Source organism: Oryctolagus cuniculus, chromosome 4 (assembly GCF_964237555.1).
Source record: "Oryctolagus cuniculus chromosome 4, mOryCun1.1, whole genome shotgun sequence".
NCBI classification, from domain to species: domain Eukaryota; kingdom Metazoa; phylum Chordata; class Mammalia; order Lagomorpha; family Leporidae; genus Oryctolagus; species Oryctolagus cuniculus.
This window is the reverse complement of record NC_091435.1, coordinates 139,546,400-139,568,346: the sequence shown is the minus strand read 5'-3', so window position 1 is coordinate 139,568,346 and position 21,947 is coordinate 139,546,400. Positions and strand designations below refer to the sequence as shown.

The 21,947-nt window shown below is 39.9% G+C and overlaps 1 protein-coding gene across 9 annotated transcripts in view; it reads right to left on the bottom strand.

Annotated features, from left to right (window-relative positions):
- XRN1 (5'-3' exoribonuclease 1) overlaps positions 1–21,947 on the bottom strand; it is a 132,090-nt gene that overhangs the window by 4,950 nt on the left and 105,193 nt on the right. For 3 of the 9 annotated variants that reach the window (XM_008266277.4, XM_008266280.4, XM_051859027.2), the window contains 9 exons: positions 12,814–12,875; positions 9,082–9,192; positions 8,806–8,928; positions 8,204–8,363; positions 5,369–5,550; positions 3,875–3,988; positions 3,686–3,785; positions 820–858; positions 324–481 (listed from right to left, as the gene is read on the bottom strand). In XM_008266277.4, coding sequence (XP_008264499.2) covers positions 324–481; positions 820–858; positions 3,686–3,785; positions 3,875–3,988; positions 5,369–5,550; positions 8,204–8,363; positions 8,806–8,928; positions 9,082–9,192; positions 12,814–12,875 — 1,049 coding nt within the window. The remainder of the gene's footprint in view (positions 1–323; positions 482–819; positions 859–3,685; positions 3,786–3,874; positions 3,989–5,368; positions 5,551–8,203; positions 8,364–8,805; positions 8,929–9,081; positions 9,193–12,813; positions 12,876–21,947) is intronic. The other 6 variants (XM_008266278.4, XM_002716565.5, XM_070072690.1 and 3 more) reach the window with 6 other exon arrangements.

The window sequence follows — 21,947 nt, the reverse complement described above, 5'->3', positions numbered from 1 at the left end:
TAACTGTTGATTTGTGACTTCCACTTTAACCTCCAGAATTTAGTAATAAAATACTAAAAGAATTTGGTTACAAAAATTTAAAGATTCTCTGTAAAATATTAAAAAATTATGTTTTTCTATCACTTTGTGGTAGAACAGTACAGTATTACTTGCTACAACAGTTATTATTTAGAAGAACACAAACTTAGCAAGGACAGAGTACTCAGACCAGTACTGGATTTTGAGCTGGCACTGAAAAAATAAAACTGAATAAATATATAGTCTTTGAGCATTTGAAACAATAATTCCCTTAAGAAGATAATAATTATTTTTCCAGGTCTCACCTGCAGAGGTATGAACTGATTATGCACACCACCTGGCATCACTCCAGCCATGGGCATGGTCCCAGAATATGGAGGATGATGGAAGGGCTTCCCAGGAACTGGTACTGGTGGTCCCCACGGCATTGAGCCGAAGAGATGAGATGGAGGCATTATGTTAGCTGTTAAAAACCACAGAAAATCTTTCTCTTAGTAAAACAGAATTATCGAAGCCCTAACATTTAAGACCTTCTTCTGTTAGCCTTTTTTTTTTTTTTTCCCTTTGGCAAAATGTCCAATTTAACCTATAACTTCTGCTTAGAACATTCAACCCTAGCAGCCCTTCTTTGGACTTTCTACAGAAAGGAATTTATCATTATGCTGGCATGCAAAGACTAAGGGTATCGTACGCTGACATAAACTTTAGGAATATTTGAAATTATATTAAAAAATAACAGGGTCATGATACTGTCATTTGGGAGAGAAAATCCTGGGCACAAAGAAGTCTTAAGAATCTCACCTGCCCCCAATGCTAAGTTGCTTCCATAGTGATCCCAGCCTATAAGAAAACCAAAAAAGCTCAAGTCCTGAAATCTGATCATTTTCATATGACATGCAAAATCTTTCTTTTCCCTATTCTAGTATTTGTAATTCAAGGATTTTTTCATTTACATTTTTTTTTATTAAAAATGCATCAAACCAATGATTCCCAAACCTGCTGTGTGTATCTGAATTACCTAGGGAACCTGCTAAATATAGACTTCTGGGCAGGGCCTCAAACTTTGTAAACCAGACCCTGAAGGGCCCAGAAATAAGTATTTACTAACAAAATCCATAGGTGATTCTTATGTAGACAGCTAACATCAATGCAGCATTTGTGAACAACTGCATTAAAAATGGTGATAATCAAGGCAGCAGCTCATTGTCACTAAAGAAGATATGCACTAGGTTCAAACCTTTACAGAGAGAGAAAAAAGCAGCCTAAAACAGTGTAGCTTAGTTAAAATTCAGCCACTTGAGGAATTTTTGCATCAGGGAAAAAGAATCATAATATATTTTAGTATTATTAATTATACATAACAATTCCCAGGATGAAGAAAACCTTTAATTTGGAAAACACTAATAAGATTTAGAAAATTAGGTCTTGATACTGCCAACAAGCAAGTTTGACGGGAGTCATAATGTTAAGAACTACTGAAAAGACGCCAAATACTGTTCACATCTTTTGGCTGCTATGTATTCATAACTGGAACATTTGGAGAATACCTACTAAAGACCAAAAACATTTCAATTATAACCTTAAAATTCCTGGTACAGGTATGAATAAATTAGACAACATGAAAAGGTAAATATGAAAAAGGTAAAATTATCAAGCTGTAAAATATTGGTAATAAAAAGGGAGTTAACAATTATTTCCTTTAGGGTTCCTTATTCTCATAAGACACTTTTTTAAGTTGATTTGTTTATTGTTTGAAAGATTGTGAGATAGAAAGCTTCTGTTTGCTAGTTCATTCCCCAAATGCCTGCCACAGTCATGTTAGGCCAGTCCAAAGCCAGGAACTCCATCTAGGTCTTCCATATGTGTGGCAGGAACCCAGGTTACTGAAACCACTACCTGCTGCCTCTCAGTGTGTGTGTGTTAGCATCCACGAGGGAGACCTGGATGGAATCCTAGGCTCCTGGAGTTTCAACAATTATTGGAGTGAATCAGTGGACCAAAGATTCATATTCTCTCTTTCTCTTATTCTCTTTCAAATAAATAAATAAATCTTTATAAAAGAAAAAAGGAAGCAATACTAAAACTGTGGTTAGAAGCAGAGTCTATATGGGAGGGAGCAGGATTAAATGACTTGAGGGCTTCACTCTAGGATGAGCAGGCAGACAGCCAGCATTTGGTGGATGCCCTCTAAAAGTAAGTAGATCTTTCCTTTGGAGGTCAATGAATTTCTCAAAAGAATCATCATCCAACTTTTTATCTGTAGGGTAGGATATGTGTGGCTACGAGCTGGGAAAAGGGAAATTTATCTTAACCATTGTATTTAGTCTCACACTTCTTTCTCTACCCTGTGCCTAGTGTTCCTGCATCCAGAGGTCCCCTTCAAGGAGAACACAGTTACGGTTTTTGCTTGAAGAGTCAACTGCCTGGCCGCACTGGGGACAGATGGGAGGGGGTTGTCCTGTTACTCCACATAACTTTCAGCCAATCTCTCTTTTCAACAAGCACTGTTAAAGTGTGGTAGCTCCAATTTCTGAATCCTTGGGAATTGTGAGGGACAATCTATTTCACCAACTCCTTTCTCTGCTACATTGGTTACTTCTCCACTTGTTTTTCTCATCATAAACTCTTTTCAAATCTCTAATCTGCTGATATTTCTTCCCACATCTCCTGGTGAGTATATACTTTTAAAATCCTTTATTATTGGAGATGGAAGCATGTTCTAAATTTACCTTCTCTTCTTAGCATTATTAATCTAATGTTTATAGTAAGGATTAGAGATGCAGAATTCCTGAAATAACAGCTAGCATACAACAGCCACAGAAAAGTAATTTTCTAAGCTTAAAATAAATAAATAAATTACTGGACTTAAGTGATAATAATGAAAACATAAAGAAGCCAAATGCTATTGGAAAAAGGCTGGATGATATAAGAAATATCAAAATCAAATGAAGTTAAGATTAATAAAATTATTAATAAAATTATAAAATGCTAGTTTCAAAGAAATCCTTAATCTAGTCTACTACAAATAAAAAAAGAGACCCAGAAAGTTACATGATGTTTTTCACATGTGTTTTTGATGTCTTATTTAAACTTCTGTTTATCAGCTAGCAGCTGCTGCGAAGCAAGGGTCTGCTCACTATGAAGAACAGCCTTCTGTGCAGGCTGGAGGCGGCTTTGGCTGCAGGCTCACTTCTCAGTTTCTAGCATTTCTGGACACTTGAACAAAGGTTTTGATTTCTTAAAAATTATACTTCTCAAAAGAACTTGGTAAAAATGACAATTCAATGACAAATATTTAGAAAAACAAAATTATTATGGTCAATGTTGTGACACAGTAGGCTAAGCCTCTGCCGGCAGTGCTGGCATCCCATATGCATACTGATTCGTGTCCCAGTTGCTCCTCTTCTGATCCAGCTCTCTGCTACGGCCTGGGAAAGCAGTAGAAGATGGGCTAAGTATTTGGGCCTCTGCATCCACATGAGAGACCCGAAAGAAGCTCCTGGCTCGAGATTGGCCCAGCTCTGGCCATTGCATCTATTTGGAAAGTGAACCAGCAGAGGGAAGACCTTCCTCTCTGTCTCTCCCTTTCTATGTCTATAACTCTGCCTCTCAAATAAATAACTGAAATCTTAAAAAAGAAAAGAAAAGAAAGGAAAAGAAATCTTACCAGTAGGTTGGGGAAAGACTGGAGGAATGGTTCCAGGTGTTACAGCAGAAGGATAATTTGGAAATATTGGTGGAGACAAAGGGAAGTTCACTAAGGAGCCCTGTGAAGTATTAAAAAACTGTAAGACAATGTAACAAAAACTTTTCATAGACACTAAAATTTAATAGAGAAGTCATGGATAGTTCTTACCAACTGTTGTAAAGCAAAAAGTGCAGCTTTTTCCTTGGCTTCATTTTCAGAGTGGCACTGTGGCCCATGTACCAGTAGGCCATTAGATAACTTTACCTGGCAAACTGTCATGGTCTGAAAAAGAGAATATGGGTGCTTATGAAATAACCTGTCTAGGAAGAGCTGATCTTGTCCCCTAAAGTACAGTCTTTGATTTGGAACCCTGGCCCATTTTACTTTATTCTTTTTGGTGCTTTCATAAATGGAACTGTTTTCTTAATTTCCTTTTCAAATTGTTTACTATTTGTGTTTAGAAGTACAAGTGATTTTTGTCTGATTTTGTATGTTGCAACTTTGCTGAATTTATTTATTGGTTCGAATAGTTTTTTTGTTGTTTGTTTTGGTACAATCTTTAGGGTTTTTGTACAACATGTAAGATCATAACATTTGTAAACACAGCTAATTTAATTTCTCTCTAATTTGGATGTTTTTCATTTTTTTTTTCTTGGCTAAAACTTCTAGTAGTATGTTGAACAGAAGTTGCAAATGTGGGCATGTTGTGTTGTTCTTGATCTTAGAAGAAACTGCTTTCTGTTTTAGGCAAGAATGTGTTAAGAACTTAGATGTAATAAGGGTAAGACAACATTCTTGCAGCCAGTAGGTCTCAACATGTAGTGCTGGGAGTCCCTGAGACCCTTCTAGGAGTTCACTGAGATTAAAACTATTTCATAATAATGATATTAAGATGCTGTCTGCCTTTTCACTGCCTTTTCTCATTTTCTCACCACTAGTTGATATAGAGGACAAAAGCTCACTGATGAAATTTCAGATTCTACACTGTAACTAATCCTTAAGGAAACATCACATTTAAATGATAAAGTAGTATCAAATAATAGCCACAATTACCTAGAAAGGCTATTAAAATTTTGTTCTTTTTCCAACTAGCTATCTCTGTGTGGCTACATGCTTTCACCAAAGCGGCATATCACAAGTGATTGAAAGTACAAAGCACGTAAGAGAATCTAGCCCCTTCTATTAAGCTAGATACGGAACAGGTTTTTAAAATGTACAGCATTACCACTCCTCTCACCAAATGTTTTGTAGTTATTCTTAGTAAACAATGAATTAATCAACACTTAAACTTTTTTTCCACTTTTAATTTCTAATATTGTAAATATGGGCTTCTCTAAAAAAGTGGAGGAGTTTCTGAGATCAGAATGTTTGACAACTGCTGTTGTAGACCAAGATCCCTAGATTTATCATTCCGAAGAACTGCACCAAGATACTTGCCGGCCAGGGTCCGGCCATCAGCTTCTCTGAGGGCTCTGGTTATGGGTAAATGGAATAACCAAAGACAGAAGCATAAATCCATGCTTTTTGTAAAGCAAAAAAAAAAAAAAAAAAAAAAAAAAAGTAAAAACCAGCCACATTATATTTTTCTAGCCAAATATTTTTAGTCAACTTATTTAAGCTCAGTGTTAAAGCAGTTACACATATGGAACAGCTGTACTATACCTGTGGTGTTCGAAGAAAGGAGAAATCTGGTTGTGGCATTCCAACAAGTGAACAAATTCGACAAAGTTCAGTTACCGGTGTAGACAAAGGAGGAATCTGGCTGGGAGCAGGCCAACACACATTGTCCATAGACTGAACATTATGGTACTCATTAACACTGTGAGGCTTATTCATATAAGATGCTAGGAAAAAGACAAAAAGGACAGTGTCTTGGGATGGGTATTAAGACTAGTGATTAAGATGCCTGTGTCCCATATCACAGTACCCAGGCTTTCTTGTCTCTGGCTCCTGACTCAGCTTCCTACTAATGTAGAGCCCTGGGAGGCAGCAGTCATGGCTCCAGTAACTGTGTTCCTCTCATCCATGTGGGAGATCTAGAAAGTGTACACAAGCTCTAGGCACAGCTGACAGTTCTGGCATCTGAGGAGTTAACTAGAGGATGGGAGCTTTCTCTCCCTCTCTCTCAAAGAAACATAAAAATAAATAAAGTGATATCTCAAATTATATAATTATTGCAGGGTTTTATGAAAGAACAAACACAAAATTCCTGAGGGGTATAAAAATGAAATCTCCTATAAAGAAAATATGAAATCTATTCAGCACTGCCTAAAATTATTGTGGCTTCAATAAATTTTTAGATGATTATAATTAATCAATGAAAAATTATTAAGACATAAACAGGGGTCAGTGTTGTGGCACAGGTTAAGCAACTGCCTGTGACACTGGCATCCTATATGGTATCTGCTTTGAGTCCTGGCTGCTCCACTTTCCATTCAGCTGTTTCTTCCAGCTCCCTGCTAATGCATCTAGGAAGCAGCAGACAATTGCCCAAGTGCCTGGTCTCCTGCCACCCATGTTGGACAACTGGATGGAGTTCCAGGCTCCTGGCTTTGGCCAGGTCCAGCCCTGGCTGTTGCAGCCATTTGGGGAGTACAACAGGGGATGGAAGACCTCTCTCTCTGTTTCTCCCTCTCTTTCTGTAACTGTGCCTTGCAATTAATAAATAAGTCATTAAAAAAAAAAAAAGACTGAAGGCAAGGCAGTCTCAAAACTTAAGGATTAAGTGAAAACCAACTGATTTCAATTCAGTTTCCTACTGATGTGCCTGGGAGGGCAGTGAAAGATGATCCAAAGTGCTTGGGCCCTGGCACCCTTGTGGGAGATTCCAGGTCTCCCATGTGGGTACAGGGGCCCAAGGACTTGGGCCATCTTCCACCACTTCCCAGGCCATAGCAGAGAGCTGGATTGGAAGTGGTGTAGCTGGATCTCAAACTGGAACCCATGTGGGATGCTGGCACTGCAGATGGTGGCTTTACCTGCTATGCCACAGCACTGGTCCCCCAATTTTGTTTTAAAATTTTATTTTGCTCTATTTCAGAAGCATGTCTGTCACTATGATAATGATCAACTCATTTCCTAGTACTTTGGGGATTTTTTTTCAGTAGATTTTATTTAATTGAGGCGGGGAAGAGGTGGAGGCAGGGGTGCATGGCAGGCAGGTGAGTGAATGAGAATGACCCCATTTGCTGGTTCACTCTCCAAAAGCTTGCAGCTGCCAAAGCCAGGAGTAGAAAATGCAATCCAAGTCCCATGTGGATGGCAGTGGCAGGAAACCAACTACTTGAGCTATCATTGTTGCATCCCACTTTCTACATTGGTGGAAAGTTCTAGTCAGGAGCTGAAACATAGAATCGAATCCACTCTAATATAGGATGCAGGCATCTTAACTGCCAGATATCTACAATGTGTCAGATAACAGGCCTAACTGCTCTATACAGCAGTAATAGATTATTCTCATTTTGTACATAGGGAAAAAAGAATTTTAGAAAAGTTAAATAACATCTTTAAGTTATATAAACATTTTTAAATTACTGAGAAAAAAAGCTAGAATGTGAAAAGCTTCCTAAGTTTGGTTACCTACAGAATGAGTGCCTATAATAATGAAATTTAAGTAACAAAAAGATGATATTTAGGGATCACGGATCTATTACTTACATAGTTATGACATAACTGACAAAAGTATAGAAACTATGCTTCTTTGGGACTGGTGTTGTGGTACAGCAGTTAAACTGCTACCTGTGATGTGGGCATCTCATATGGGCACTGGTTCAAAAACTGATTGCTCCACTTTTTTTTTTTTTTTTTTTTTTGACAGGCAGAGTGGACAGTGAGAGAGAGAGACAGAGAGAAAGGTCTTGCTTTTGCCGTTGGTTCACCCTCCAATGGCCACCGCGGCCAGCGTGCTGCAGCCGGCACACCGCGCTGATCCGATGGCAGGAGCCAGGTGCTTCTCCTGGTCTCCCATGGGGTGCAGGGCCCAAGTACTTGGGCCATCCTCCACTGCACTCCTTGGCCACAGCAGAGAGCTGGCCTGGAAGAGGGGCAACCGGGACAGAATCCGGTGCCCTGACCGGGACTAGAACCTGGTGTGCCGGCGCCACAAGGCGGAGGATTAGCCTAGTGAGCCGCGGCGCCGGCCGATTGCTCCACTTCTGATCCCTGCTAACATGCCTGGGAGAGCAGCAGAGGATGGCCTAAGTGCCTGGGCCTCCTACACCCACGTGGAGACCTGGAAAAAGCTCTGGGCTCCTAGGTTCAGCCTGGCCAACCCCTGGCCATTGTGGCCATTTGGGGAGTGAATCAGAAGATGGAAGATCTCTTTCTGTCTCTCCTCTTCTCTCTGTAACTCTGCCTTTCAAATAAGTAAAAATCTTTAAAAACAAGAAAAATTATACTTATAAGAATAAAAGTAGTTTTATCTTTAAAGCACATAATCAAATGAACTGAATTTTTGTAATGATAATCATTATCAGTAATAGTACTTAGTTTACTTACATAATTTCTTATTTTGTTTAGGCTGTGAGGCCAGTCCATATTCATCTTTTCTATTAGAAGAAACAGTGACTTCATCACCAGATTTTTTCATCTCATTCTTACGGTCCACAGTGTCGGATCCATCAATTTTTAGTATTTCTTTAAGCATCTTTGTTCCCTTCTTTGAAAATGATTCACATGGAGATGGTGGAGGCGGGGAGAGGAAAGTTAACATTAGATTTATAGTTTATTGATTTTTCTTTTGAAGAGATCCATTGTTAAAAATTAAGACACGAGTTACATCCAGTAGCAAGTAAGAGAAAATCAGCAGTCAAAAGCCAAACAAAACTCTGTTATTTCTAGATATAGAAATAATACTTATCTTTGTGTTTAATCTTTGCTTCAATCCCTAGTAGCAATATTTGAAAAGCAAGGGAGTTATTATGTAAAGAAAAAGATGGCTGAATTGCCCAGGGCAGCCTGGTTTTCCTCATAGGATGACAATGATAACAGTCATATCAGTCTACACGAGGGAAAAATGTTGGAATACCTGCATGGGGTGCATGTGCCTGGCCAACAGTAGAGAAATTACCATGACATAAAAGCTCCTACAAAATACGAACCATAGCAAATGACTGTGGGGACAAATGCTCTTCATTTAGAGGCTCTCCATGATGAGCTGACGAGACTTCATTTTCTTTGGAGATAGTCAAGGATGCTAAAATGTTCTCCATTCCAGAGTTAGGCTAAAAGAATTAATATTTTGTGCATGAAGATGAAGGTAGAAGGATACAGAAAAGCTAATAGTTTTACATTCAAAATAGGTCATTTAATTTTTACTCAATCATCTTCCCAGGTATTAAAGTTTGGGAAGAGAAACTGAATAAATAGTGTTTTACCTTATCAATAGGATTTGGATAACCAGTCACAACCTTTTGGGTTTCTGAGACTTCTGGACTTTCATTTCTCTTCAATAGCTTAATATTACATTTGGCAGGCCCTCCAAAAGTCTATAAAAAAGTGAGAATGACCTTTTTTTTGCAAATAAATTTGTAGTTACTACTTAATAGTGTTCAAAATAAATTGTTGCAAAAAGTTTTATATGCTGTTTGTCTTTTATATCATAAGAAAAAAAGGGGGGCCTGTAAACTAGGAGGAGGGAAAATTACATATTTATCTTCTCACCCTTTCAATGAGATTTTGCATTTCCTTTGATTATGAACAGGAAATAAAGCACTTACACAGACTGCATGTCTGCATCCGCTCAAAATCCCTATGCTGAAACCCTAATGATATGGGGTGGCAGTAGAGGTAGGGCCTTTAGAAGCTAGTTAGATTTAGATGACATTGTAAGGGTGGTGTCCTCAGGATGGGATTAGTATCCTCATAAGAAGAAGAGAATAGGGGCCAGCGCTGGGGTGTAGCAGGTAAAGCTGCCGCCTGCAGTGCTGACATCCCATATGAGCGCCGGTTCAAATCCTGGCTGCTCCACTTCCAATCCATCTCTCTGTTTTAGCATGGGAAAGCAGAAGATGGCCCAAATCCTTGGGCCTCTGCACCTGCATGGGAGACCCAGAAGAAGCTCCTGGCTCCTGGCTTTGGATCAGCGCAGCTCTAGCCATTGTAGCCAGTTGGGGAGTGAACCAGTGGATGTGTAACTCTGACTTTCAAATAAATAAATAAATCTTAAAAAAAAAAAAAAAAAAAGAAGAGAATAGAGCTTCTCTCTCCATCATGTAAGAGTATAAGAAGATGGGCTATCTTTCAGGAAGAAAGCTCTCATCAGGCTCTAACAGATTTGAACTATATTTTAATAAAACTACTTTTTTTCAAGTTTTATTTTTGTTTCAAGTTGTATCTCATTTAATTTCTTTTTCTTTTTTAAGATTTATTTGAAAGAACTACACAGTGATAGAAAGAGAGGAAGAGAGGAAGAGAGGAAGAGAGGAAGAGAGGAAGAGAGGAAGAGAGAGAGAGAGAGAGAGAGAGAGAGAGAGGTCTGCTAGTCCACTCCCCAGTTAGCCACAATGGCTGGAGCTGCGCTGATCCGAAGCCAGGAGCCAGGAGCTTCTTCCAGGTTTCCCATGCGGGTGCAGGGGCCCAAGGACTTGGGCCATTTTCCACTGCTTTCCCAGGCCATATCAGAGCTGGATCGCAAGTGGAACAACCGAGTCTCAAACGTGCCCATATGGGATGCCGGCACTGCAGGTGGCGGCTTAACCTGTTACGCCACAGTGCCGGCCCCTCATTCTGTTTCGATATTAAAAGTATTACTCTACCAGTGCCTTGATCTTGAACTTTCTAAGCCCCCAGAACTGTGAAAAGTACTTGTTGTCTGAGACACCCAATCAATGGTATTTTTGTTATAGCAGTCCACACTGCCTAAGAAAACCACAATAGCAGTGATTCTAATTTTACTTCAATATAACAAGTTCTCCTTAAGTTTCTAGGTATTTTATTTTAGCATCAGAAACATTATTCTGGGGGTGGACACTTGACCTAGTAGTTAAAACTCACGTGTCCCACATGGGAGTGCCTGGGTTTGACATCTGGCTCAGGGTCTGGCTCCAGACTCCTGACTCTAAGGTTTTCTTAGGACCAGTTTAGGATCCCAAACTGGGGCGCCACTGTAAGCATTTGAGTAGTGAACTAGCAGATGGAAGAATTCTATCTTCCCCTCCCCCTCACATAAATACAGAATAACAGTAAATAAATAAAACTATCTTAAAAAGTAAAAATGTTATTCTGAGAATAGTAAAGGCTTCAAAGAGAACTGCACGGGCCGGCGCCGTGGCTCACTAGGCTAATCCTCCGCCTTGCGGCGCCGGCACACCGGGTTCTAGTCCCGGTCGGGGTGCCGGATTCTGTCCCGGTTGTCCCTCTTCCAGGCCAGCTCTCTGCTGTGGCCAGGGAGTGCAGTGGAGGATTGCCCAAGTGCTTGGGCCCTGCACCCCATGGGAGACCAGGAGAAGTACCTGGCTCCTGCCATTGGATCAGCGCAGCGCGCCAGCCGCGGCGGCCATTGGAGGGTGAACCAACGGCAAAAGGAAGACCTTTCTCTCTGTCTCTCTCTCTCACTGTCCACTCTGCCTGTCAAAAAAAATAAATTAAAAAAAAAAAAAAAAAGAGAGAACTGCACAAAAGTTTACTAATCCATTTTCTAGAGGAAAGGAAATTACAGTGTAGGAGTGTCAGCAGAGGACCTTAAAAGTCAGGTAATTACACCATGTACTGAGAACCTGTTCTATACCAAAAATTCTGCTAATATAATATAAATAATATATTATATAAATATAATATAAATAATATAATAGAAATGCAATGTATTACTAGCTTATAACAGATCAGTTTTTTAAAGGGTGTATTATAATATGTATCCAGAAAACTACATATATCATTAAGCATACATATCTAATTTTTAGCAATTAAAATTGTTATTCTAGAGGCTGGTGTTGGGGCACAGGGGGTTAAACTGATTGCTTTTGACGTCAGTATCCCATATCTGAGTAAGACTTGAGAGTCCTGGCTGCTCTGCTTCTAACCCAGCTCCTTGTTAATGAGTTTAGGAATGCAGTGGATGAAGACACAAGTGTTTGGGCCCTACCACCCTAATGGGAGAACCAGACAGAATTCTGGGTTCCTGGCATTTGGCCAGTCTCAGTTCTGGCTGTTGTGGCCATATGGGGAAAGAACCAGTGGATGGAGGATTTCTCTTTCTCTCTCTGCTGCACTGCTTTTCATATAAATACATACATAATTAAATAAATCTTTCATAAAAATGTTATTCTTTGATTATAAAATATCTACCTACTCCTTATAAAATAGCATTGACTATGTAAAACATAAGTGATCTCAGCTCCCCCCTCAATCTAATTCCATAGAATTTACCTTTTAAATGTGCTGTTCTTCAATATACTTATCTTCTACATACAAATATATTTCCACATATATTATTATTATTATTTTTGACAGGCAGAGTTAGACAGTGAGAGAGAGAGACAGAAAGAAAGATCTTCCTTTTTCCGTTGGTTCACCCCGCAAATGGCCACTACGGCTGGCGCTGTGCCGATCCGAAGCCAGGAGCCAGGTGCTTCTCCTGGTCTCCCATGCGAGTGCAGGGCTCAAGGACTTGGGCCATTCTCCACTGCCTTCCCAGGCCACAGCAGAGAGCTGGACTGGAAGAGGAGCAACCAGGACAGAATCTGGCACCCCGACCGGGACTAGAACCTGGGGTGCCAGAGCTGCAGGCGGAGGATTAGCCTAGTGAGCCACGGCGCCGGCCTCCACATATATTATTTTAATATCTACAGACATTATATAGACTATAGGTGATCAATATTTTAGTGACTATTTTAAAGATGAAGATATGAAGAGGGTATGAGAGGTGAACTGCTCAAGGTCACTCGACTATTAAATGGCAGAATCAGGATTTCAGGTGACACTAGTTCCAAATCTTGGACTCTAATTGAGCAACCTCCCACCCAACAGAGTATCAGCCTATGTTTCATCAATCTTCCTGCCACATCCCTTGCAGATTTGGTAGAAAAGTTTGTAAAATTCAGGCAGGGTCACAAAGCCATCCATTGCGTAACAAAGTTTGCTACTAGAAAACAAATTATAAGAAATCTTACCTGCTTATTGGACATTTTTTGTGACCGACACTCAACTTTAGGACTCTTACACTCTTCTTTAACTGGAGACAAGAAAAGAGAAATTTTGGTAAATCAAAGAGCTTACTGTACAACAATTAAATTTATCACAGCAAGGTAATGTTAAAAGTTCAGAGAATTTGGGGCTGGCCCTGTGGCGTAGCTGGTATAGCTGCTGCCTGCAGTGCCAGTATTGGTTTGAGTCCTGGCTGCGCCACTTCTGATCCAACTCCCTGCTAATGCACTTGAGAAGGCAGCAGAAGATGGCCTGCCCAAGTGCTTGCGCTCCGGAACCTGTGCAGGAGACCCAGAAGAAGCTCCTGGCTTCGGATTGGCCCAGTTCTGGCTGTTGTGGCCATTTGGGGAGTGAACCAGTGGATGGAAGATCTCTCTATCTCTCTCTGCCTCTGCCTCTCTGTAATAAACAAATCTTTAAAAAAAATTCAGAGAATTTTAAGACACAGTCTCTGGTTTAAGTAATATATAATTTAGGTGAAGAAAGGAAGCGATATTTATAGATAATAATAAGAGAAAGGAATGGGGATATTTGAATTGTGTATTGAAATATCATAGGTATTCAAAGGGCAGACGGAATAAGAGATTAAGGATTTAAGTGGGGGAAGAGTGGGAGGAAAGACATAGGAACAGAAAGCAAGGCATGTGTTTATGGAACTCTAGGTAGAACAGTTTCACTGAAGATCAAGGAATTTAACAGAACTAAAGAAGAGGTTAGAGCCATAATTTTCAGGATATTGACCACCATGGAATTAATTTGGTAGGCAATGGGGAACCAATCACAGATACATTTTTGGCAGTTGGAACCTTATCAGAACAGTACTCAGAAAGATCAAAATATAGCAACAGCCTCTTGGCTAGATAGGAGAGTAAGATACCAATTAGGAAGCTGTTTTAATACTCCTATTAAATGGAAATTGGAGGCGGGTGGTGGTAGGAAAAAGAAAAGGAAGAATTTGAGATTATAAGAATTAGGAAATTACAGGATATGGAGATGAAAGAGATGAGAGGCTTGAGAGGGATAAAAAGAGAAGAGGAAAGGAAGGAAGGAAGGAAGGAAGGAAGGAAGGAAGGAAGGAAGGAAGTAAAAAGTAAACAGAGTAAGGGAAGAAGCAGGGGGAGAGGGAAAGAGGGAGGGATGAGAAAGCTGGGAGCTAGGAAGGATAAAGTGGGGGAAGAGAGGCTCAGAGAGAGGACACAGGTGGAGGCACGGAGAGGAAAGGGGGTGAAGCGAAGAAAGTAATCTTTTATTTTTTTTAAAGATTTATTTATTATTTATTTGAAAGTCAGAGTTACACAGAGAGAGGAGAGGCAGAGAGAGAGAGGTCTTCCATCCAATGGTTCACTCCCCAACTGGCTGCAATGGCCAGAGTTGTGCTGATCCAAAGCCAGGAGCTTCTTCTGGGTCTCCCACGTGGGTGCAGGGGCCCAAGGACTTGGGCCATCCTCCACTGCTATCCCAGGCCATTAGCAGAGAGCTGGATCAGAAGTGGAGCAGCCGGGACTAGAACTGGCGCCCATATGGGATGCCGGCACTTCTGGCCAGGGTGTTAACTCGCTGTGCCATAGTGCCGGCTCCAAAGAAAGTAATCTTACAAAAAGAAGAAAAAAGTGGGCTGATATATATCAACCCAGACACATGAAAATTAACTGTAACTCCAAATAATAATTCAAATATTTATTTCAGTTTATATATGTAAATGAAAATCTGGGAAGAGTATCACAATGCATTAAAATTAAATATACAATTTTCCAAGCTACCTTTCATATTTAAAGGGATGTTAATCTGGATTTAACTTTAAAAAAATAACAAATAACTGTTACAAAAAATGGTCTAGCAGTTATCAAACTGATGACCTAGCAAAACTGATCAGATCTGGAGTTATACCACAATGAAAAACCCTTTTCCCTAGAGGCCATATTTGAAAACAATTATAAGCAATTAGTTAACTTTGCTACTGCCTGAAGTGGTAGAAAAACAAAAAATAAACTAACAAGAAATTTAAATGAAAAGTTAGAGAACGAGCTATCCAAGGGAGCTTAGAAAAGCCCTTATGTACTACTGGGAATCTAAAAGCCAGGCTATGCCCCAGCTGTGGGGATGTTCAGCATAGACGTGAGAAGACCCTGAACTCCCACTTCTGACTGACCTTGATGGTCTGCACGAGCAGAACATGAAGGCTAATGCATGTCGCTCCCTCATTCGCGGAGGAACGACACTGGACCCTGCGCTGTTCTCTTTTGCCTGGCCCTTCCCGGGTTAGCTGCCGGTCCCTCACTCACGGAGGAACCACGCCGTTCTGGGTTAGCTGCCGGCCCCCTGCCGCTTTCCCCACTTCCGTGGAGGAGCGGCACACCGCCGGCCGGCTCTCTCGGGGGCTGCTCAGATGTTATCCGGATGTTCCAGGTGCATGTTGTTTCTCTCCTCCTTTATAGTCCTCTTCCACCAATCCCAACTCTGCTGCCCACACGCCGAGCACGCTGCTCTCCTCCAATCAGGAGCAGGATCAGCTCCTGCAGCTTATCAGTCAAACTGATGAGGCAGCTGCGTAGAGGCTGTTTGCTCCCTCTCAGCGCCATATTGTGGGAGAGCAGATGCATAGAATAAGTCTTAATTCCAGTAACTTAGTCTAGTCTCAGTTGCTCCCCACAAATGCAGAGATGTCAACGCCTGGTAGAGTACTGAAGGCATGACCTACCAAAAAAGTAGACCTACTGGTTCCAGGCAGTTAGTGAATGCTAAATAAAAACCACAAGGGCATTGTTTTGGACTAAGCTCCTGCCCTAGGCTCCAACAGATGAGACTGAAAAAGAAAAGGGAGTCATTCATACTAAAACTGAAACTGAGTTATTAACTGACCTTCTGAAAAATAAGGAGAGACAACACTCAAATTTTCCAAAACAGGCCAGTTTCTATTAAGATGATAATGATGTTCCCTCTGTTTTAAACTTTACAGAAGAGTAACCTGAGGTTACCCTTCTGGTATTGGTTTTTTATTGTTCTACTTTCCTGTCCCTGCCTTATTGGGAAGGTAACTTTGAGATGATCAATTCATTTTTTTTGTTCTTTGTTTCTGCTTCCTTCAACCCGTTGTCTATAAAACCAATCACTTCCACTCAGCCCATGAAAACACCTACTCAATTTTATGAAAGCAAGTGTTACCTGATCGTAAAATAAAAAAGCAAAGTGAATTAAGGTCTCTAATTTGTTGTAATATTATACTTTGATGATAGAAAAGATATATCCTTTACACATTTCCCAAAAGAAAACTGAAGTGGCTACACTAGTGTTAGAACAATCATTACTAGGGACAAAGAAGAATAGATTACTTATTTATTTTAAAGATTTATTTATTGAAAAGTCAGAGTTATGGAGAGAGAGAGAGAGAGAGATCTTCCATCTGCTAGTTCCCTCCCCAGATGGCTGCAATGGCCGGAGCTAGGCCAGGCCAAAGCCAGAAGCCAGAAGCTTCCTCTGTTCTCCCACGTGGGTAGCAGGGGTCCAAACACTTGGGCCATGCTCCACTACTTTTCCCAGGCCATTAGCTGGGAGCTGGATTGAAGTGGAGGAGCCAGGACACAAACCGGCACTCACATGGGATGTTGGTGTCTCAGGCAGCAGCTTTACCTGCTATACCACAATGGCGGTCCCAAAAGGATCTTTTATAATAAGAGTCAATATAACAACATATGCTAATTAAAATTATATGTGTGGCTGTTGCTATGGTGTGGTGGGCTAAGCTTCCACCTGTGGTGCCTGCAGCCCATATGGGCAATGGTTCGTGTCCTGGCTACTCCCCTTCTGAATGGGCACTGGTTTGTGTCCCGGCTGCTCCCCTTCTGATCCAGCTCTCTGCTATGGCCTGGGAAGCAGTAGGAGATGGTCCAAGTGCTTGGGCTCCTGCACCCACATGGGAGACTTGGAAGAAGCTCCTGCTTCCTGGCTTTGGATCAACTTAACCCTGGCCATTGCAGCCATCTGGGGAGTGAACCAGAGGATGGAAGACTTCTCTCCCTCTCCTCCCCTCTCCTCGGCTTCTGCCTCTCTGTAACTACGCTTTTCAAATAAATAAATAAATCTTTTAAAAAAAGGAGAAATAAACAATTCAATAATAACAGAAGACTTTAAAACTCCACTTTCAATAATAAAAATACTAAGCAGAAAATCAGTAAGGATATGAACAACACTATACACCAACTAGAATTAACAGAAATCTACAGAATACTTGACCCAACAAACAGTGGAACATACATTCTTCTTCAGTACACATAGAACATTCTCTAGGATAGATTATTTACTAGGTCATAAAACAAGCTTTTTATTTTAAAAAGGCTGAAACCATGCAAAGTATGCTCTCTGACCACAAAGGATTGAAATTAGAAAAAGTATCAGTACAAATCTGGGAAATTCATGAAAATATGAGAATTAAAAAACACTCTTAAATAACTCATGGGTTGAAGAAATCACTGGAAAATTAGAAGATACCTTGACATGAATAAAAAGGAAAACACCACCCCCCAATATTTCTGGGATGCAGCTAAAGGTTGGCTTTAAAGGAAATTTATACCTTATATTAAACACAGCAATTTAATTACATTAAGATTATACTGTACATTTAAAAAAAGAAAGTTCTCAAGTTAAAAGCTAGCAAAAGAAGATTACATTAACTCCCAAGCAAGGAGGAAAGAAATAGTGAGAACTAGAGTGGAAATAAATGATATAGAAACCAGAAAAATAATTGAGAAAAATCAATGAAACCAGAAGTTGATTTTTTTATTATTGTTTTGTTTTTCAACTTAAAAATTTTATTAGAATATCAACATTTTTTCTGTGACTAAAAAATAATCATATATAAACCAGATAAAACAATGGAAAGTGTTTTCATTATCGTTTCCAAAAAATCAGGAAAGAAAAAGAGACAAAAGGCAGGAAGGAGAAGTTAGTGTTTTACAAAGACCAGCAAAACTGATAAAAAAAAAGACCTTTCTCTCTGTCTCTCTCTCTCACTGTCCACTCCTGCCTGTCAAAAAAAAAAAAAAAAAAAAAAAAAAAAAAAAAAAAAAAAAAAACAACAACAACAACAAAAAAAAAACTTTTATGTAGACTGAGATAAAAGAGAAGATGCAAATAACCAAAATGAAAAGTGAGGATACTATTATCAACCTTACAGAAATAAAAATAATTATAAAAAATATTTTGGGTATTTTAGATAACCTAGATGAGATGGGCAAAATTTCTACACGGATACAAACTATTCAAACTGACTGATGTGGAGACAGACAACTTGATTAGAACTGTTAACAAGCATAGAGACTGAAAAAGTACGTATAAAAAGTTTCATTAAAGAGAAGTCCAGGTCCATATGGTTTCACTGGTGAATTTACTCTTTCAATAAAATAGAATGAAGGAATTTTTGAAATCACTCTATGAGTAAGTGTCATGACTCCAAAATCAAAGCCATCACAAGAACATTACAGAGAAACATCCCTTATAAACATGCATGCAAAAATCCTCACCAAAATACTACCAAACCAAACTGAAAAGCATATAAAAAGGTTTACACGTGAAGACTTAGTGAGATTTATCTCAGGAATGCAAATGGTTTCAATATATGAAAAACAGTCATTGGAACACATACACTGAATAAAGGATGAAATCCACTACTCATCTCACTGAGATAACATCTGACAAAATGTAGCATTCCTCCAAGATTAAAAAAACAAACAAACCTAGGAATAGAAGTGAACTTCCTCACCTCATCAAAAGCATCCATAAAAAGGCCAAAGGCAGTATACATTTAATGGTGAAAGACTGAAAGGTTACCTCCGTGATCAAGACAAGGATTTACATTCTTACCACTTCTATTCAACAACTGCACTAGTGTTTCTAACTACAGCAATTACTTAGGAAAAATGAATGGCATCCTGGTTGTACAGAAAGAAGTAAAACTAATTTGCAGAAGCTACCCCACCCAAAAAAAGGGCTAATGAACAAGTTCAGTGACATGACAAGATCAAAGTACAAAAGTCAGTTTAATTTCTATAAATAGCAATGAACAATTAACAAATAAAGTACTCAGTTCCACTGACAAAAGCATTAAAAATAATAAAATACTGGGTCCAGTGCTGTGGCTGGTAAAGCCACTGCCTGCAGTGCTGGCATCCCATATGGGCACTGGTTTGATTCCTGGCTGCTCTACTTCTGATCCAGCTCTCTGCTATGGTCTGGGAAAGCAGTAGAAGATGGCCCAAGTCATTGGGACTCTGCCCCAACATGGGAGACCTAGAAGAAGTTCCTGGCTCCTGGCTTTGGGTCGATGTAGCTCCAGGCACTGCGGCCAACTGGGGAGTGAACAAAGTGGATGGAAGACCTTTCTCTCTCTCTCTGCCTCTCCTTCTCTCTTTGTGTAACTCTGACATTTAAATAAATTTTTTTTTTAAAAAAAGGAATAAAATACTTAGGAATAAATTTAACAAAAAAATGCAATGTTTGTATACTGAAATTTATAAGATACCACTGAAAGAAATTAAAGATGTAAGTAAATGAAAAAACATCTTGTGTTCATGGTCTTAATATTGTGAAGATGACAATAATTGCCCAAGCAATCTAGGGAATCAATGCAATTCCTATAAAAATTTCAGCTGCCTTTTTTGCAGAAACAGGTTAAGATCATCCTACAAATAACATGGATATACAAGGACTCAGAATGGATAAAACAGTCTCGGAAAAAAACAAAGAGGACTCAAACCTTCTGATTTCAAAACTTACACAAAAGAGATACGGTAATCAAGATAGCACGTTGTTTGCATGAGCACAGGCAAATAAATCATGAAATGGAACTGAGAGGTCAGAAATACATCCATCTAGGAAGAAGGAAGGGATATCTTTATATCTTTATATATATAAAAAGATATATAAAAGATATATATAGATAGATAGATAGATAGATAGATAGACAGATAGATATCCGAAGCCAGGAGCCAGGTGCTTCTCCTGGTCTCCCATGTGGGTGCAGGGCCCAAGGACTTGGGCCATCTTCCACTGCACTCCCTGGCCACAGCAGAGAGCTGGCCTGGAAGAGGGGCATCTGGGACAGAATCCAGCGCCCTGACCGGGACTAGAACCCGGTGTGCCGGTGCCGCAGGTGGAGGATTAGCCTAGTGAGCCGCGGCGCCGGCCTTTATATTCTTAGAATTGTATCTATGGGGACTGTGGTGCTGGTTCATGTCCTGGCTGTTCCTTTTCCAATCCAGCTCTCTGCTATGGCCTGGGAAAGCAGCAAAGATGGTCCAAATGCTTGGGTCCCTGTACTCAAGTGGCAGACCTGGAAGAAGCTCCTGGCTGCTGGCTTCGGATCAGCTCAGCTCCGGCCATTATGGCCATTTTGGGGAGTGAATCTCTTGGGGAGTGAACTTCTCTGTCTCTCCCTCTATTTATAACTCTACCTCTCAAATAAATAAATAAAATATTTAAAAAAAAGAATTTTATCTATGAACTACATAGAATCTGTATAGGATCTGTTAAAAAAAATAGAGAAAAAAGCAACTAGAAAAAAAAAGAAAAAAAAGGGAAATAAATCCATACATCTACAATCAACTGATTTTTGACAAGGTGCCAAGACTATTCAATGGGGTACCAAGAGATTTCAATGGGAAAAGAAGAGCAGCTGCTTCTCTTTTTAAACAACGGTGCTAGGACAATGCAAATGAATATCTGTAATGCATGTGAATATGAACATGCATCCACAAAATGGAAAGAAACCTAAGAGTAAGAGCTAAAACTATAGAATTCTTTACAGGTTAATTCTTTGTGAACTTGAATTAGCCAATTCAAGTAACTGAAGGGAAAAAATAAATTTGAAAATAAAAATTAAAAATGTGTTTCAAGGAGACACTATAAAGAACATTAAAAGACAACCCATGCAATATATTGGTGAGAATATTTGCAAATCAGATATCTGATAATTGTATAGTATTTAGGATATAACTCAAAAATCAAGAATAAAACTATGAATAATACAATTAAAAAATATCAACCCAGGATTTGAATAGGCATTCTCCAAAAAATATATATAGTCAATAAGCAGGTGAAAAGATGTTTAACATATCAGTTATTAATAAACTGCAAGGGGCCAGCACTGTGGAGCAGTGGGTAAAGCCACCGCCTGCAGTACCAGCATCCCACATGGACATGGGTTCGATTTCTGGCTGCTCCACTTCTGATCCAGGTCTCTGCTGATGGCCTGGGAAAAGCAGTTGAAGATGGCCCAAGTCCCTGGGCCCCTACACCCACATGGGAGACCTGGAAGAAGCTCCTGGCTGCTGGCTTCAGAGTGGCTCAGCTCTGGCTGTTGTGGCCATCTGGGGAGTGAACCAGTGGATGGAAGACCTCTCTCTCTCACTCTTTGCCTCTGCCTCTCTGTAACTCTGCCTTTCAAATAAATAAATAAATCTTAAAAAAAAAAAAAAAACTGCACATGAAAATCACAAGGAGATTCTACTTCAAATCTATCAGGAAAAATGGACAATAAGTATTGTGGAGTATGTGGAGAAACTGGACCCTCACAGGGTACAAATATAAAATGGCATAGCTACCTTTTTTTTTTTTTTTTTTAAAGATTTGTCTATTTAGTTCAAAGGCAGAGTTAATAGAAAGGCAGAGGCAGAGAGAGAGGTCCCCGATCTGCTGGTTCACTCTCCAGACGGCAGCAATGGCCGGCCGGAGCAGTGCCAATCCGAAGCCAGAAGCCATGAGCCTCCCCCAGGTCTTCCACGTGGGTGCAGGGACCCAAGGACCTGGGCCATCCTCTATTGCTTTGCCAGGCCATAGCAGAGAGTTGGATCGGAAGTGGAGCGGCTGGGACTTGAACCAGTGCCTATATGGGATGCCAGCACTGCAGGCGCCAGCCCTGACATAGCTCCTTTGAAAAACAGTTGAATAGTTTCACAAAAAATTAAACACAGAGTCATCACCTGATTTGCAATTCCACTCCTACATATATATCCAAAAGAACTGCAAACATGTTCATACAAAAACTTGTGATAGCTATATTCACAGCAGCATTATTCATTATAGCCCTAAAGTAGAAACAACCCCAATG